The 16,873-nt window shown below is 65.0% G+C and overlaps 2 protein-coding genes across 7 annotated transcripts in view; one reads left to right on the top strand and one right to left on the bottom strand.

Moving 5' to 3' along the window:
* Nucleotides 1-9,312, bottom strand: part of STRN4 (striatin 4) — a 21,224-nt gene extending 11,912 nt beyond the window's left edge. For both annotated transcript variants that reach the window (XM_062176549.1, XM_062176550.1), the window contains exons 1-4: nt 9,031-9,312; nt 3,839-3,942; nt 3,428-3,501; nt 1,923-2,001 (exon numbers count right to left, since the gene is read on the bottom strand). In XM_062176549.1, coding sequence (XP_062032533.1) covers nt 1,923-2,001; nt 3,428-3,501; nt 3,839-3,942; nt 9,031-9,312 — 539 coding nt within the window. The remainder of the gene's footprint in view (nt 1-1,922; nt 2,002-3,427; nt 3,502-3,838; nt 3,943-9,030) is intronic.
* FKRP (fukutin related protein) lies at nt 8,935-16,873 on the top strand. Of its 5 annotated transcripts, none has more exons than XM_062176553.1 (3): nt 8,935-8,973; nt 10,262-10,549; nt 12,882-16,873. In XM_062176553.1, the coding sequence occupies exon 3, from the start codon at nt 12,920-12,922 to the stop codon at nt 14,405-14,407; it is 1,488 nt and encodes a 495-aa protein (XP_062032537.1). In that variant the 5' UTR covers nt 8,935-8,973; nt 10,262-10,549; nt 12,882-12,919; the 3' UTR covers nt 14,408-16,873. The 5 variants fall into 5 exon arrangements, 4 of the variants coding, with proteins under 4 accessions (XP_062032537.1, XP_062032539.1, XP_062032536.1 ...); XM_062176555.1 differs by having other exon boundaries at nt 8,951-8,973; nt 10,488-10,549; XM_062176552.1 differs by lacking the exon at nt 8,935-8,973 and adding an exon at nt 9,491-9,820 and having other exon boundaries at nt 10,488-10,549.

Raw genomic sequence — 16,873 nt, 5'->3', positions numbered from 1 at the left:
CTGCCACCTGTGTGGGAGAGCCAAATGGAGCGCCAGGCGGTCATTTAGGGGAGTAAACCAGTGGATGAAGATCTGTCCCAACCCCGCCAACTCTGCGTTTGAAATAAAATAAAATAAATCTTTAAAAAGCAGAGGGAGGGAGGGAGGGAGGAATGGGCGGGCAGGCACACGTGACGGGGAGGAAGCTGGGCTGTGGGAGCCCGCCCAGATCTCACTCACACCTGCCTAGGTACCAGCGGCTGACCTCATGCAGACAGACCATTCTCTGCATGTCCGCCTCCTCAGCTGTAGTGATGCCGCCCAGGGACTCACACAAGGAGTCAACGTGGAAAATGTTTAGCACGGAGCCAGGCAGCAACAGGCACTGGGTGAGCGTGGATTCTCATCACCTCCACCGTCACCAGCACCGTCTTGGAGCTACTATTCCTGTGCACTTTAAGTTAGCAACTGTGGTTCCAGATATTTAGCATGAGGGAATAGGATGTGCATGAGCAGCCCCTGCTGTCCGCCACACTGGCTACAATACTGAAATACTCGGGGACGGCGCTGGGGGTAGAAGGTTCAGCCTCTGTCTGCAGAGCCGGCATCCCACACGGGCACCAGTTTAAGCCCCAGCTGCTCCGCTTCTGATCCAGCTCCCTGCTAATGCACCTGGGAAGGCAGCAGAGACGGCCCAAGTGCTTGGACTCCCACACTCCTGTGAGAGACTCGGAGGAAGCTCCTGGCTCCAGATCGGCGCAGCTTGGGCCCTTGTGGCCAACTGGGGAGGGAACCAGCGGATGGAAGACCTTTCTCTGCCTCTCCTCTCTCTGTGTAACTCTGGCTTTCAAATAAATAAATCAATCTTTAATAAATAAGTAAAGAGACAAATTTTAAAAAGACAACATAGTTTAAATGAAGACGCTCGCGGCGCCTACAGAAGCAGTGCATTACAAAACGCCCGCGCTGTGACAGAACACGCACGCGGGAGAGCCAGAGTGCTACGTGCCCAAGCGTTCAAGACTGGCAGCACCGGCGCCCACTGTGTACAGGGACAGGACTCCCAGGACGATACCGTGAGTGCCTTCTAGTTTCTTTGTGCTCGCCTATATTTTCCATGTTTTCTAAAATGCACAAATCTTCTAATTAAAAAAAAAAAGGAGTGGGCATTGCGGCACGGTGGGCTAGGCTGCCACTTGGGGTGTCGGCACCCCATTTCAGAGTGCCTGGGTCAAGTCCCTGTCACTCTGCTTCCAGCCCAGCTTCCTAATGCACGGGGGACGGCAGCAGATGACGGATGGCAGTGCTTGGGCCCTGCCACCCAGGGAGCCCCTGGCTCCAGCCTGGCCCAGCCCTGGCGACCGAGAGCGTGTGGGGAGTGAACCAGCAGATGGAAGATCTCTCTCTGCCTCTCCTTTACCACTCTTTCCAATACAGAGATCTTAACAAAGACAGAGGTCCACAGGGGTGAGTGGTGGCACAGCGGGCTGCCTGCTGCCCCACCCGAGTGCTTGCTTCGCGTCCTGCACCCAGCTGCCGGCTAATGCGCCCGGGAGGCAGCAGGTGAGGGCTGGAGCACGTGAGCCCCTGCCACCCACAGGGAGACCCGGATGGAGCTCCTGGCTCTTGGCTTTGGCCCGGCCCCGCCCTGGCTGTTGTGAACATGTGGGGAATGAACCAGCAGATGGGAAACCTCTCTGATGACAAACACTTCTGAGAATAGCTTAACAGTGCCCTTTAAGAACAACGTCACAGAGGCCTTTGGGGCCACGTTCCGGAGAGGGGTCCCCACATGTCTCTGGAGAGGCCAGCACATGGTGACAAGCCATCTCCCTGCGGCTCGGAGTCCCCAGTGGGGACAGGAGGGACCGTGGAGTCTTCGGGCTCATCCCCCCAGCCTCATGTGCTGGTCCCCGGCGGCCCGCCCCCCACCACACACTCACTGTCGGAGAAGCTGTCGCCCCTCCTTCCACGCCAGCGGGCTGTTCTCCAGGGTAACTGACTCCACAGGGCCATTGGAGACTGGCGGGGGAGAGAAAGGAGGGGCCGTCTCACGTGGGGCACACACCCACCTGTCAGGTTGCCGTCCTGGCGTCAGTCACCTCCTGGGCACTGCTCCCCGCCCTGCGCCCAGGACCCTTTGTCCTGACTCACCAGCCCCCGGGGGGGGGGGGTGTTTCTCTGGAGACCCAGGTAGTCCGGTCCTTTCCCACACAGAGCAGGCCTGGCTCTGAGGGGCCGGGCAGACCGGGTTCAAGTGCGGCTCTGCCGCTCCCAAGCTGCGACCTGGAGCAGGTGTGGCGCCCGTTCACTAGCGTGTGGACGCCCTCCGAGGCTCCCAGGCCAGCGGCTTGGTGCCCAGGCAGTGCTATCGGGAGGGGGTCTGGGGCTCCTTAGGACCCCGGCAACTGCCCTTGGAAGGGGGTGCTAGTGGGACCCCTGGCAGTCCTTGGTCGTGACTCCGCGCTCACATAGCCCTGCCATCCCATTCGCCATGGGGCTTCTGGCGAGCGGAGCGGATGCAGGCAGGCGTCTCTGAGCCCCCACAGCTGGCAGCCGGGCAAGCCCGTCGACGCCCTAAGCAGCGTGTCAGGCCCGCGGCTGCCGTGCCGCACCGCTGGCGAACAGCCGCCGAGCCCCCTTCCTGTCTGAGAAGAGGCCAGGGTGACAGCGCTCCCTCCCGGGCGGCGGCGAAAACACACAGCTAATGCGCTTGGTGCTTCATCGCCACGTGTGCAGCAGCCCGCCCTGGGGGCACTGCCTCCGGCCAGCAGTCCGTGACACCGGATGACAACCGTCACGAAGAGGCCACCGGGCCGCCGAGAGCCTGGCCACCTGCCATCGGCCGCTACACCTCCCTCTCATGGCTAATCCCCTCGGTCTCCGCCAGATCGCTCTCTGCCAAAGCTGGCGACAGCGGAAGTGAGGCAGAGCAGACGTTCTGACAGGTCAGGGGGACTCTGGGCTAAGCCGAGGCGCCCACGGTCCCTGGGCGTCCTCCTCACGCCCACACCACCCCCAGTCACTGACTAACACGCCAGGCTCGTCCCCTGCCGAGGGAGCCTGGCCCACGAGGGGCCGGAGGGCGCTGGCCCCGCCACCTCTGCTCTCCGTCATGTCCCTGCTGGGTGGCCCGCCCACAGCCCACAAGGGACACACTCGGGGGCAGGAGTGACTGACAGCCTCGTGCCCACACTGCCTCTTCAGTGAAGTCCTCACAGCGCTCCCACGCTGTCCACGGCACCCTATAAATAGCCCGGCCCCCACTCCTCGCAAGGCACGCAGGGAGCTGCTTGCGTCTCTCAGTTCCACAGAGGGGGCGGGCAGGACAGGCGTAGCACACGAGAGGGGGCCCTGCGACCCCCACCCCCAGCCCAGCCCCCGCCAAAGTGAGAAAGAGGCGCTGCCCACCCCTGCCCATCACAGCCGCGCAGCCAAGTGGGGGTACCTTGTTCTGACAGATCTGGCTTCTTCTCACCCTGGTTCAAGTCTGTCCCGAACTTCAGTTTATGGTATTTGGCCCTAAAAGACAAACACTGTGTGGACAGAGACACGAGGGGAGAGGGGCCCGAGGCCTCACCCACCACTCACCCTCCCTGCTGGAGACGGCGCCCCGGCCGGCACAGGCGGCCTAGGCGGCCAGGCCAGCTCGGGAGGGCCCGGAGCAGCCTCAGCTCCTTAGCGGAAGCGGGGCTGACACCGCCATCTGGCCACGGACCGGACGAAGGGGACGGCGAGGACCCGGCACCCACTCGCATAGCACCCTACAGCCCTGGGCTGATGGGAGGGGATGCCTCATCCCGCGGTCCCCCCGCTGGGAGGTAGGGGGCGCCCCGGAGGCGGGCGGCCCCAGACTCACCTCTCCTGCTTCAGCGCGTACTCCAGCATCTTGATCCGCCGCACCAGGTCCGTCTTCAGATTCTCCTGCCCCTTCCTCTCTCCCTGGAGGAAGGCCACCTGGGCCTGGGGCCGGAGAGCAGCGGGCTCAGGACTCGGCTCCACTGGCGTGCCCCTCGCCCACAAAGGCTCAGCTCCATTCCCGACCCTCAGGGTGCCCCATGGCCACTGCCAGGGCACCCCGGAGAGGGGAGGACCTGCTGCCTCCAGGGGCCCCCACCAGGTCGCCCACAATGAACAATCTCAAGAGGAGTCCGTACCCCCTCTCTGGAGAGCAGCCAGGTGCTGGCCCAGGCGAGCTGCCGGAGGTGGCGCCCCCCTCTTCCCGCCACAGCATCTGTCACTGGCAGGCGCGGGACGACCAGAGGGGGTGGCTGGGCTCAACCACTCCAGCACAAGAAGCCTCAAGGGGCCCCCCACGGGACATCTGCCTGGGGTGTGGGCGCGGCCGGGCACTTCCGCCGTCTGCTGCCTCAGGGGCCAGGCTGGGCAGGTCCTTGCAGACACCGGGCCAGCAGCCTTCGCGGCAGACCCCGGCTGCCGACCACGTCCCGGAGCCCTTCTGCCAAAGCCCTGGCGGCGGCGCCCATAACTGCCTGGGCCCCAGGTCAGCACCCACCTCTGAGCGCTCCCCCTCTAGACACGGGCGGGCCTCTCAGCCCAAGGCCAGCCCAGAGGAAGGGTCGACGGCAGCCGCAGGCTCTCACCACGGTCATCCTCCACCACCTCGGCGGGTCTCCCCGGCAGCGCCAGCTTCCCGGCCCAGCTCCCTGCACACCACGTGCCTGACGAAGGGGCTTCAGCGGCAGCCCCCAGGCCGTGCTCAGGGCCAGCCGGTCTGGGTAGCTCTCGTACGCCCACCCATGCCGCCCACTCTTCCCTGAAGCTCGCCAGCCACCTGCCTGCCCACGCACAGGGAGCAGGGCTCAGCCCTGCTCTCCTCTGTCCTGGCCCAGGGACCAGGTGTCACCCTCGGATCAGCAGAGAACTGAGCACGCACACTGCTGGTGGTCGTAAAGCAGCCCACCCTGCTCAGAGGCCAGCGGGCAACAGCTACAGGACGTCTGGGCGGGCCGAGCCTAACGCTGCACACAGCGCAGCCCACACGGCAGAGCCCAGAGTCAGCGTCCAGCTCCAGCTGGACTCCAGCTCCCTGTTCAGGCAGTGCTGACCACGTCACTGGGCTCCTGCCTCCTCTCCAGGAGAAGGGCTGAGTTCCGGGCTCCCGGCTGCAGCACCGCGGGAACTTGGGAGAACGGGGGCTGGGCACTCTCAGGTTCCTCGTGCCCCATCCTACACACACCGCGCGGTGCTCGGCTGCCTCTTGCCTAAGGGACACGCACGCATCTCGCAGGACAGAGTCCCTCCTTCATCCGGCTGCCCTGCAGACTCTATCAGACAGGGAGGACAGACGCTGAACACCGGGGCCTGCTATGCCCCACATGGGGGCTACAAGCACAAGCGGACGCCGCCCCCAGCTGTGCCATGGAGACGCCCCGTCTGTCCACGGAGAAGGGACTTTTCTCCCTCTTCACGTGTTTGCCAACGCACTCGCCCAGAAACATCAGAGCCAGACAGACCGACCACTCCCAGGCGGGCACCGCCTCTGGACGGAGGTCTCTGTGTCTTCTCAGTGCTGGGAGTCCACTCCGAGTCGTTTTAGAAGCGGAAGAAAGGCCAATCGCAAACACCGGCCCCGCACTTCCTCCCACTGCCCAGCCTGTGGGCCACGCTGCTCACCTGGTGAGCTCGGACCCGGCCGCTGCGTGGTGCCTCCCACCGGGAGCAGGCACCGTGCAACACCCCGGGGCGTCATGGAGAAGCCACGTGACGCCCCCTCCCCTCCCCTGGGGCTCAGGGCAGCGCAAGGCGCAGGCGTGAGCGGTGACTGTTCCCATGCACTGGGACTGTCCCCAGGGCAGGAGGGACAGCTGGATGAGCACCTGAGGCTGGGCAGGACAGTGCTGCCGGCAGAGGACAGGGACAGGAGCTGGCCGTGTGGGGTCAGCAAGGGTGGGAGCACACCCTGACCAGCAGGAGGCGTCAGTCTGACAGCCCAGCAGCCACAGTCTAAGCCCAGAGGCGTCACCAGCGTGGCCTGGTAAAAAGGTGTCTCCAGCCATAAGGTGAACGGATCAGGGTGGGAGGAACAAAGGGGGCGGGCACAGAAACCCCAGGGAGAGACGGCAGTGGCCCCTAGGGGTGGGGTGATGAGTCCCTGTCCCACCTGCCTGGCCTCACTCGCACGGTCTCCCTCCCCTGCACCCTCATCAAAACCTGATCTCCCTCCTAACCGCGACGCCAGCTCTCATCTGCTTTGTCGTCCCTTCCCAGGTCCTCTGGCACACAGAGGAGGAAAGAGAATGTGGTTGGCAGCTGTGCCCCAGGCTGGTGGAACGCCCCCACGCCGGGAAGTGCTGGGGCCAGATCTCCCCGCCGTCTGGCTGGCTAGGGGGCCTCCGAGGGCGGCAGGTGGGGCTGGGAGTGCCTGTGCTCTGCAGCTCACCACGCTCACCCCCAAGACCCCTCGTTCCCCCAGACGCTCTCCCTTTCCAGGTCTGTCCCAGCCTGGACGGCGGTCATGCCAGCCAGCCCTGCTGTCCTCCACTCCCCCCAAGCACAGGGCTCGGGGCAGGGTCAAGTCCCCGGGCTAGGGGCCAGCCCACACCTCGCCTTGGGCATCACCTCACCACGGCATCTCTCCGTGGCTGCTCCACAGGAATATCTGCTTCAGACCCCTCCCCAAAGAGCAGCCCCTCTCAGAGGTGCCAAAAACACAGGCAGAGGGGCCGGCGCTGTGGCACAACAGGTTAAAGCCCTGGGCGCCGGTTTGAGTCCCGGCTGCTCCACTTCCGATCCAGCTCCCTGCTAATGCACCTGGGAAAGCAGCAGACGATGGCCCAAGTGCTTGGGCCCCTGCACCCACATGGGAGAACTGGAAGAAGCTCTTAGCTCCTGGCTTCAGATTGGCTCAGCTCCAACTGTTGTAGCCATTTGGGGAGTGAACCAGCAGATGGAAGACCTCTCTCTCTGTCTCTACCTCTCTCTGTAACACTGTCTTTCAAATAAATAAAATAAATCTAAAAAAAAAAAAAAAAAAAAAAAAAAAAAACAGAGCCCCACCACAGAGAACTCAGCCGTGAGTGCGGGGTGGCCTCCGCGGCCTCCCGCACAAGCCAACCTCCTCTTTCGGCCTGGAAGCTTCTAACGGGCAGAAACAGCGCCAGCTCCGCAGAGCCCTCGCCGAGCCCACCCCTGCTCACTCTCAGACTGCAGCCTTCGGGTCCTGGGCACACACGCCGCGGGCACGGGATGAACGCTCAGCGCTGGAGCTCGGGGAAGGTGCCCCAGGACAGGTGCGTGCCCGTGAGCGGCGCCCCCGATGGCATGGACGGGCAGGGCCCCCGGCAGAGCCATCGCCGCCCCAGACCCTCACTGCCCCTGCACACGCACGCAGGCATGGAAGGCCACCACTGCGGCCGCTTCTGAAGTGGGGAAACCCGGATCTGTCTCAGCACCCAGCAGCAGGGTCAAGCTGAGTGGCTGCAGTGGGCGCTTCCGGCCGCTCCCTGTGGGACAGGAAGGGAATCCCACACACATGGGCACGTGCAAAGTCCCAAAGTGGACATCCAGTGTGCTCCTTCCTGTTACACACACGGCCAAAGGAACGCACCCAGTTCCTCTCGGACCCCAGAGCCGCTGCGAGGTGAGGGGATCAACACAGCCCTTCCTGCTGTGAGTCTCCCAGATGGTAGGGCGCGCGGGTGGGAGGTGCCAGAGACCCGGCTCCAGTGACCTGGGGAGGCCCCGAGCGTCCCCGGCCCAGGGTCCTCACCTAGACTGTGGCAGAGAGCTGGAGAGCACAGACCGGCTCCGTCGCTCACCCCCTCAAAGCCTCCATGTCCACTTCTGATCACCAGACTAAAGGCCGAGTGTGACAGAACAGAGCTGCACATAATACGCACTCAATAAACGGCAGCTCTCCTGGTGCTGAGTTAGATAACCCTGGCCCTGACCACACAATGGGGTGCTGAGAAGACGCGGCTGGGAAAGAGAAGAGAGTGGGACACAAGGCTAGCCCTCAGGGAGGGATTCCGCCCCTCCAGCCCCAAGCCCCTGCTCCCTCCCACTGAGACGGCCAGGGAGCCAGGCTGGAGCACTCCCTCCCGGCCCGGTGCTCAGTGGTTATCCACCCGGGCCCCACTTCAGCGCCAGTGCCGACAGCTCTGCTGAGAACACCCCAGCCAGGCTCTCACCTCCGGGCTCCTGGGGACACCGTGCAGGGGACAGGGGGCTGGCTCCTCAAGGTCACCAACCCAGCCACGCCTCCTCCTGGGGCGCACTCCGGGCCAAACCGCCAGGAGGTCCTTCCCCAAACATGCCGCCCCCACACTGCTCCCGCGGATGCATCGGCTGAGGGTACCCTCCGTCCCTCTTCTTTGTCCCCATTCCGGGTGTCCTCATCTGCCGGACACCCCTACCTGCCACCTGCCACGGCCGCCACACCCCCAAGCTGCGCCTCCACCGCCCAGCTCCGCACCCACGCTCCTCGGGCAGCCCGGTGCCGGCTTCCACCCCAGGACCCCTTTCCCTGCACTCGGCAGCCCCCCAGATGGGGCTCCCCAGATGCCTCCTAAGAGGGGAGGGGGCCCCGGAAACTCTGGGCCACCCCCGGAGTCACGTGTCGGTCCCCCGGCCCAGACGTCCGAGGCTCCCGGACCTCCTCCCCCTACTCCTCCACGCCCCCGGCCGGCCGGCAGCCGAGTCCAAGTGCCCCGGGCGCCCCGTCGGTGCCTCCCGGACTCGGCTCGCAGCCTGCACCTGGTCGGGGACGGGAGACCCGGGGCAGCGGCGACACCACTCAGGTCTTCCTCCGCAGCCCCTCGCCGGAGTCCCCAGGCCCCCCGGAGCCCCCGGCCGAGCGCGCACTGCCTCTCCCCCCTTGAGCCGGCGCCGGCCAAGCTCCGATTCTCGCCGGGCCCCTCCGCGGCCGCCCAGGACCCCCGGCCCCGGCCCCGTCGCGTCCCCGCCCGCAGCCCCCCCCCCCCGGCCGTCCCGGCGGCCATTGCTCCAAGATGGCGGCGGCGGCGGCGGCGGGTGAGGCCGGGCCGGGCCGGGCCGGGCGGGGGGCCGGGGTCCCGGGGTGGCGCTCACCTGCAGCTCGGCGCGCTCGGCCTCCCAGCGGGCCTTCTCGGCCTCGAAGCGCGCCCACTCGTGCTGGATGAAGTGCAGGATCCCCGGCAGGCTGAGGGGCTCCGGGCCCGCTGTGGGCCCGGGGCTGCCTCCGCCGCCGCCGCCCTTCCCTGCCGGGCCAGGCCCGGGGGCAGGGGCAGAAGCCGGGGCCGCCCCCGTCGGGCCGGGACCCGTGCCGGAGCCGAGCGGGCGGCAGGGGGAGGCGGCGGCGGCGACGGCGGCGGCCGCTCGCTCCTCCATCATGGAGGCGCCGGGGCCGGCCCGCGCGCCCGCTCAGCCTCGCGCGCCTGCGCGGCCGCGCCAACCCCCCCCCCGCGCGCGCCCGGCGGGGACCCGGGGGACGGGGGCGAGCGTGAGGCCGGGCGCGAGCCTCGCCCACCCTGGGCGACCCCGAAGGCGCGCGTGCGCGCAGGGCTGGGGGGCGGGGACGCGCGAGCCGAGGAGGGCCCGGAAGACCCCGGCCCCGCGCGCGGCGGTCGCCCTTGCAGGAACGAGCCTGGGGGCAGGGGTCGTGTTCTGTCTCCCTCCTCCCACGTCACCCCAAAGGAAGTCTTACTCTTTCTAGACCCACATACTCCTGCCCGGGACAGTCACTGTCAAGGGCGACCACCAGGGGTGGTGTAAGGGCATCCTTTCTGAGTCCCGGCTTGGCCGGTTGTCATGGTAACCTTTCTCCAGCACGGAGCGTCCCCCCCCCCACCATTATGGTTATGGAGCCCCAAACCCTCTGCACCAGGAGGAGGTTGCTAAGGTAACTTAAGCCCCTGCTGGTCCTGCCCCTACCTTCTTCGGTTACTATGGCAACCCCCTCTCATGTAGCACCCAGGTAAAAAGGACCGAAGCCCCCAAGGACACTAATCTCTTAAGAGAAGCATCTCTTCTTCATCCCCTCCCCTGTAGCCACCCAGCTGGCATTACCATGGTAACCATCTCCCCCTTCCCATCAGTGGGAGGTCCCTGGACCAAACCAACCAGGTGTTTTTATTTAGAGGAGAGACCCTGCTGGAGGGCCAGTTGCCATGGCTACAGGGCCTGGACCATCCCCAGGGAGGTCAGAAACAGGCAAGGCCAAGCCCTGGTTACCATGGTAACAGGGCAGCGCCCCTCCCCTTTCCAGTGACCCTAGGAACCGGGCCTGCTAAGGTAAGGATCCTGGAGGTGTTGTCATGGTGACCGCTTGTGTCCCTTCCAGCCCTGCCTCTTCTGGACACAGTCGTGAGAGAGAGGTGGTTACGGGTTGCCATGGTGGCTGACCTCCCTCCCTGCGCACCCCACTCCTGAGATGCCCCAGGTGGTGCCCGAGCGTATGGGACTTCGGGAGGAAGGACCCCCTGACCTGCTCGCCACCTTGGCCGGCGGGCACAGCCACGCTCTGCTGTGTGGCATTGGCTGAGCCGAGGTTTCTGGTTCTTCCTCAGCTGTGCGGCTGAGCTGGGCTGGCGCCGCCCTCCTGGAACTCCTCCAGCCTGCGACCTAGGAGGTAAGGAGCCCCTGGGTGTCACCAGCACGCGCGCGGAACCTGCCCTTTCCACGTCCCCCGGGCTTGCTCCTGCTCCCGTTCTATGCGTCACCTCCCTTGCCTTCTGCAGCTGCAGGGGCTGAAGCTGAACCCAAGTCAGAGTTCGGGCCCGGGGAACCCCGTCCGAAGGAAATCCGGGCCCACCACACCGTTTCGTGGGAAGTGGAGAGACAAATGAGATCCCGGCTTAGCCGTCCTCCACTTCCCTGTCCGCTCTGTAAAGTGAGCCCTGTTGCTCTCTCGTGCCCCCTGCTGGCCTCCTGACGCACCTGCAGGTTGCTGGCTCTGGTTTTGTCTTCGTCCCGGAGGGCTCGCCGATGCCTACTTTATTCACAACACAGGGCCTGGCGCAGAGGGCACTCGATAAGTATCAGTTTGTTGAGTTAATGAGTTGAATTAATTCATGAATTAATGAATGAATGTGCTTGGCAAACACCTGGCACAGAGGGAGGACAGGAGCTAAGCCCAGTGTCACCAGGGTCCTTCCGGGCGCCGAGAGGGAGCAGGCTGTAGGAGCAGGGGCCGAGGATTCTGTGGCTGGAAAGAGCGAGAGCGGAGCCTCCACCCCACCCTGCAGCATTGGCGCTCCCGGAGGGCTGCTCCCTGTCTCTGTGTCTGTGCTGCCCGTCAGCCAGAGGAGGGGTCAGTGTGAGCCCCAGAAGGCAATTCCAAGGTTGCCTTTGAAAAAAAAAAAGATTTCACTTATTTATTCCAAAGGCGGAGTTCGAGGTGGATCTTGCATCCGCTGGTTCACTCCCCAAGCACCTGCAGCAGCTGCGGCTGGGCCAGGCTGAAGCCTGTTGCCTGGAGCGCCATCTGGGTCTCTCGCGCGTGTGTCAGGGACCCACGCACTTGGGCCATCACCTGCTGTCTCTGAGTGTGCAGAGCATGGTCTCGAACCCAGGTGCTTGCTATGGGATGTGGGCATCTTAGCCACTTGGCAAGCCGAGTCCACCCAGCAGTTACTCATGAAGTGCAACTTGGATTCTTCTCTTATTTTTAATTGATTTGTTAGAGATCCAGACAGAGAGCTTCCATCTGCTGGTTCACCACCTGCCCCCCTGCCCCAGATGCCTGCAACAGCTGGGGCTGGGTTAGTCCAAAGCCAGTAGGCAGGAACTCCTTCCAGCTCTCCCACGCAGGTGGCAGGGACCCTACTCCTTGAGCCACGGGCTGCTCCCTTCCAGGGTATGTCTGGAAGCTGGACTTGGGAGCAGAGCCAGGCCTGAAACCCGGGTACCCGAGGGAGAGAGGGAGAGGGAATATTCGAGAAAGCGAGAAGACCAGGCCAAGGCCTGGGAACATGGCACTAAGACAGAGCTTGGCTCCAGGGGACCTGCGTGGGCTTCACGGACACAGAGAAAGTCCACTCTGGCCATCATGTCATCATCAGGTGCACTCGCAGGGCCGGGCCCTGGGCTAAGGACAGAGGAGAGAGCCCTGGCTGTGCCCTCCAGGGCTTGTGGTCTAGGGAACCAACAGGTCCGTCCCCAGCCAGAGTGGGCAGGGCCGGGAGGGCAGGTTCAGGGCTCTCACCTGCTTCCCCGATGGTGCACAATGGCAAGAAGCTGGAATGAGAAGTGGAGCCAGGGCTGAAACCCGGGCACTCCAAAATGGGCTGCAGGCATCCAGGCGTGCACCTGCTGGACCAACGCCTGCCCCGCGGCAGCTGACATCTCCAAGTTGGAGTTCTGATTTAAAAAAAAAAAATTATACAATTCTGGCTTTTCTTGCCAAACCAAAGTGATCTGGCTGACCACCAGGAAGGTGCTGACCAGACGGCACAGGAAGTGGGGAAGTGAGCAGGAGGCAGGGGGAGAGATGTGGGGGCTGCAGCATGGGCCCCACCCAGGAGCCAGGGTGTGGGAGGGACAAACCAGAGGTGGCTTCCTGGAGGAGGGAATGAGAGGGAGGTGCCAATGGGCTGAAGGAGTGTGGATAGTGGAGGGTGGAACTGAACTCAGGAGAAGGGAAGGGGCCCATCAGAGAACACGGAGCACCCAGTGTGTCCCCGGCTCCGTCCTGGGTGGTGCTGGAAGCTCAGGTCCTGCCCTCCTGGGTGCCACCATGCAGTGATGACTAAAACTCAGACCGGGGTGGAGGAGCCAGGGACCCGAAGGACCCCCGGTGTGCATGGCCCCGCCTGCGAAGTCAGGGAGGGCTTCCCGGAGGAGGGGAAGGCAGAGCTGAACCAAACAGGGGAGTGGGAGCCGAATGGGACAGCGAGGCTAGGGCTTGGGAGTGGTGCGGGTGGACTACCAGCGCCAGTTTCCCCTTTGCTCTCCCTCCCCAGGATGCCCCGCGGCCCAGCGAGGGCCTGACGTCAGCCCCATGCGGCTCACACGCTGCCAGGCTGCGCTGGCAGCCGCCATCACCCTCAACCTGCTGGTCCTCTTCTATGTCTCCTGGCTGCAGCACCAGCCCAGGGCCGCCCGGGGCCGGGGCCCGCGCCGCGCCTCCGCCGCTGGCCCCCGCGTCACCGTCCTGGTGCGGGAATTCGAGGCCTTTGACAACGCCGTGCCGGAGCTGGTGGACTCCTTCCTGCAGCAGGACCCGGCCCAGCCCGTGGTGGTGGTGGCCGACACGCTGCCCTACCCGCCTCTGGCCTTGCCTCGCGTCCCCAATGTTCGGCTGGCGCTGCTCCAGCCCGCTCTGGACCGGCCCGCAGCGGCGGCGCGTCCGGAGACCTACGTGGCCACCGAATTCGTGGCCGTGGTGCCCGATGGGACGCGGGCCGAGACCCCGGGCCAGTTGGAGCGCATGGTGGAGGCTCTCCGGCTGGGGGGCGCGCGCCTGGTGGCCGCCCCGGTCGCCACAGCCAACCCCGCCCGGTGCCTGGCCCTGAACGTCAGCCTGCGTGAGTGGACGGCCCGCTACGGCCCGGCGCCTGCCGCACCCCGCTGCGACGCCCTGGACGGGGACGCGGTGGTGCTCCTGCGCGCCCGCGACCTCTTCAACCTCTCGGCGCCGCTGGCCCGGCCGGTGGGCACCAGCCTCTTCCTGCAGACCGCCCTGCGCGGCTGGCAGGTGCAGCTGCTGCACCTGCGCTTCGCCGCGGCGCGCCAGCCCCCGCTGGCCACGGCGCACGCGCGCTGGAAGGCGGAGCGCGAGGGGCGCGCGCGGCGGGCGGCGCTGCTGCGCGCGCTGGGCGTCCGCCTGGTGAGCTGGGAGGGCGGGCGGCTCGAGTGGTTCGGCTGCAGCAAGGAGACGACGCGCTGCTTCGGGACGGTGGTGGGCGACACGCCGTCCTACCTGTACGAGGGGCGCTGGACGCCCCCGTGCTGCCTGCGCGCGCTGCGGGAGACCGCCCGCTACGTGGTGGGCGTGCTGGAGGCGGCCGGCGTGCGCTACTGGCTGGAGGGCGGCTCGCTGCTGGGGGCGGCGCGCCACGGCGACATCATCCCGTGGGACTACGACGTGGACCTGGGCATCTACCTGGAGGACGTGGGCAGCTGCGAGCAGCTGCGGGGCGCCGAGGCCGGCTCGGTGGTGGACGAGCGGGGCTTCGTATGGGAGAAGGCGGTGGAGGGCGACTTCTTCCGCGTGCAGTACAGCGAGAGCAACCACCTGCACGTGGACCTGTGGCCCTTCTACCCCCGCAACGGGGTCATGACCAAGGACACGTGGCTGGACCACCGGCAGGACGTGGAGTTCCCCGAGCACTTCCTGCAGCCGCTGGTGCCGCTGTCCTTTGCGGGCTTCGTGGCGCAGGCGCCCAACAACTACCGGCGCTTCCTGGAGCTCAAGTTCGGCCCCGGGGTCATCGAGAACCCCGAGTACCCCAACCCAGCGCTCTTGAGCCTGCGGGGAAGCAGCTGAAGCCCCGCGGCCGGGGACGTCTGGGCGCCGGGAGCTGCGTGAAGACGCTTTGCTTGCCAGGTGGTGGGGGCTGTGGGTGTGCGCGCAGAGAGGGGGCGGGGGCCCAGTGGAGAAAGGTGAGCCCGCTTCGGCGGGAGGCAGGTTAGGCCCAAGATCGGGGGCCGCGTCGCGAGGTTCTCCATCTGGGGAGGGGCTTCTTAGTGATTGAGGGGGCCGCTGGCATTTGGTGGACTCCGAGCTGACCTGCAGGACCCAGGGCCATCTCGGACCCTAGAGGTAGGTCCCGCCGGGGACTCCAGGAGCCGGGGCGGAGTTTTGCAGAGACCGGGCGCTTGGGGCCTAGGGCACCACTGACGGCTGTGGGAGCGTTCCCGGGACTCGCGGCGACTGGGTCTCTACCGCCGCTAGGGGGCGCGCCTGTCCTGCTGCCGGGGCCGCGAACGCAGGGCCTCGGAGGCTACGGTCTTCTGTCCAGGCCTCCGTGGGGCCCAGGACGGCGGTGACCACCTCCCTCCCTCGGGGACCTCAGCACGGGAGCAGTGCGGGGCGGTCTCCAAGCTCTAAGGCGCCGCCGCGGTGGGGCCGGGCCCCTGGCATTACATTATTACCTCGTTATTTCAGCTCTGTGCACCTGTTTCCCCGCCGGACAGGAGGGGCACACAGTAGTCACAGCTCACACTTACCGAGCACTCGCTGGGTGCCCGGCACCATTCTCGGCGCTCCACGTGGGTTAAGTGACAGAGGCTTCCGCTGAACCCTGCACAGGGGCCGCTGCTCTTGTTTCCATTTTACAAACACAGGAACCGAGGCCAGAGCGGTGATGAGAGAGCCTAGGAAGGGCAGGCTGGGGCCGCGAACCCCTGCCCCCGAGGGCCGCGGTGGGGGCGGCGGCAGCCTTCTGTCCTGAGCGGGCACCCGGCAGGACAGCGTTGGCCCAGGACTCCAGGGGATGTGTGTTTGCTGACGAATTCTGTGCAGGTACTTAGTCAACGGCTTAAATTATTCAATGTAAAATAAAAAGCAAATATGTACAGACCCGGTCAGGGTCTCTCGCCTCATCCCAGGGGCCTGTCTGTCCATCCCTGAGCATGTGCACCTGGCTTTCAGAGCCGTGGGGTGGGGAGGGGTGGGGCCGGCGCTGTGGCACTGTGGCTTAAGCTGCTGGGTCCTACGTCCGAGCAGTGGCTCGAATCCCATCCAGCTCCCTGCTAGTGCACCCGAGAAGGCAGCAGAGGATGGCCCCAGTCCTTGGGCCCCTGCCACCCACGTGGAGACCCGGATGGGGCTCCAGGCTCCTGGCTTCGGCCTGGCCCAGCTCTGGCTGTTGCGGGCATTTGGGGAGTGAGCCAGCAGATGGAATGTTTCTGTTTCTCCTGTCACTCTGCCTTTCAGATAAATGAAATGGATCTTTTTAAGTTTAAGAAGCACAGGCAGGCATTTGCCCAGTGATTAGGACACAGATTGAGACACCCTTGTCCCGTGGAGAGAGCCCGAGTTTGAGTCCCGGCTCCGGCTGCTGGCTCCAGCTTCCTGCTAACGCAGACCCCGGGAGGCAGCAGGTGGGTGAGGGCTCAAGTGCTGGGGTTCCTGACACCCGCGGGGAGGCCTGGACGGAGCTCCTGGTGCCAACCATGGGCATTTAGAGTGAACCAGCAAATAGGAGCTCTCTGTCTCCCTCTGCCTGTCACATTAAAAAAAAAGAACTAATAATGAATGAAAAGAGCATGGGTTGCTCCAGCTGGGCTGCGGGCACTTCAGTGGTCAAGGGCCCAGAGTAGGGGCTGGGACTGAGTGCTGTCCCGGCCACTCATTTTCTTGAAGACTTAGGCAAGCCGCTGCCCCCCCACCCCAGGCCAAGCCTACTGTAAGCTGGGGCAACTGTACTGTCGCTCAGCGTATGTAAGGCTTTGTCCTGGTAGACCCACGGTTAGTGGAAAATACCCCGTGAGTGCACGTCCACACAGCTTCCCGGCTTCGCCGTCTCAAGAGAGGATTGAGTCCGCGTCAGTAGCCCAAGTATGGTTTCCACTCCGTTAGTATCACTTTCTTGGAAAGATGTGTTTTAATTATTTGAAGGGCAGAGTGACAGAGAGATCTTCCATCTGCTGGTTCGCTTCCTAAATGGCCACAGTGGCCAGGGCTGGGCCAGACCAAAGCCAGGAGCTCCACCCAGGTACTTGAGCCCTCACCTGCTGCCTCCCAGGGCGCATTAGCTGGGAGCCGGATCAGAAGCGGAGCAGCTGGGACTCGAACCCGCTCTCTGATACTGGATGCTGGTGGCTCCACGAGCGGCCATGCAGCCTGCTGGGCCACAGGGCCAGCCCCCAGTGGCCACACTGTGACTCGGAACAGCCCATGGCCCAGAAGAGGAATACACGGTGCCACCTCCTGCGGTTCCTGCTTTCAACCACGGAAGCCGCAGGTGGTCCCGAAAGAGACTGGCAGGCCTCCAGGGACGGGGGGGGG

This window comes from Lepus europaeus, chromosome 19, assembly GCF_033115175.1.
Source record: "Lepus europaeus isolate LE1 chromosome 19, mLepTim1.pri, whole genome shotgun sequence".
In the NCBI taxonomy this organism is placed as follows: domain Eukaryota; kingdom Metazoa; phylum Chordata; class Mammalia; order Lagomorpha; family Leporidae; genus Lepus; species Lepus europaeus.
This window is presented reverse-complemented; position numbering and strand designations above follow the sequence as displayed.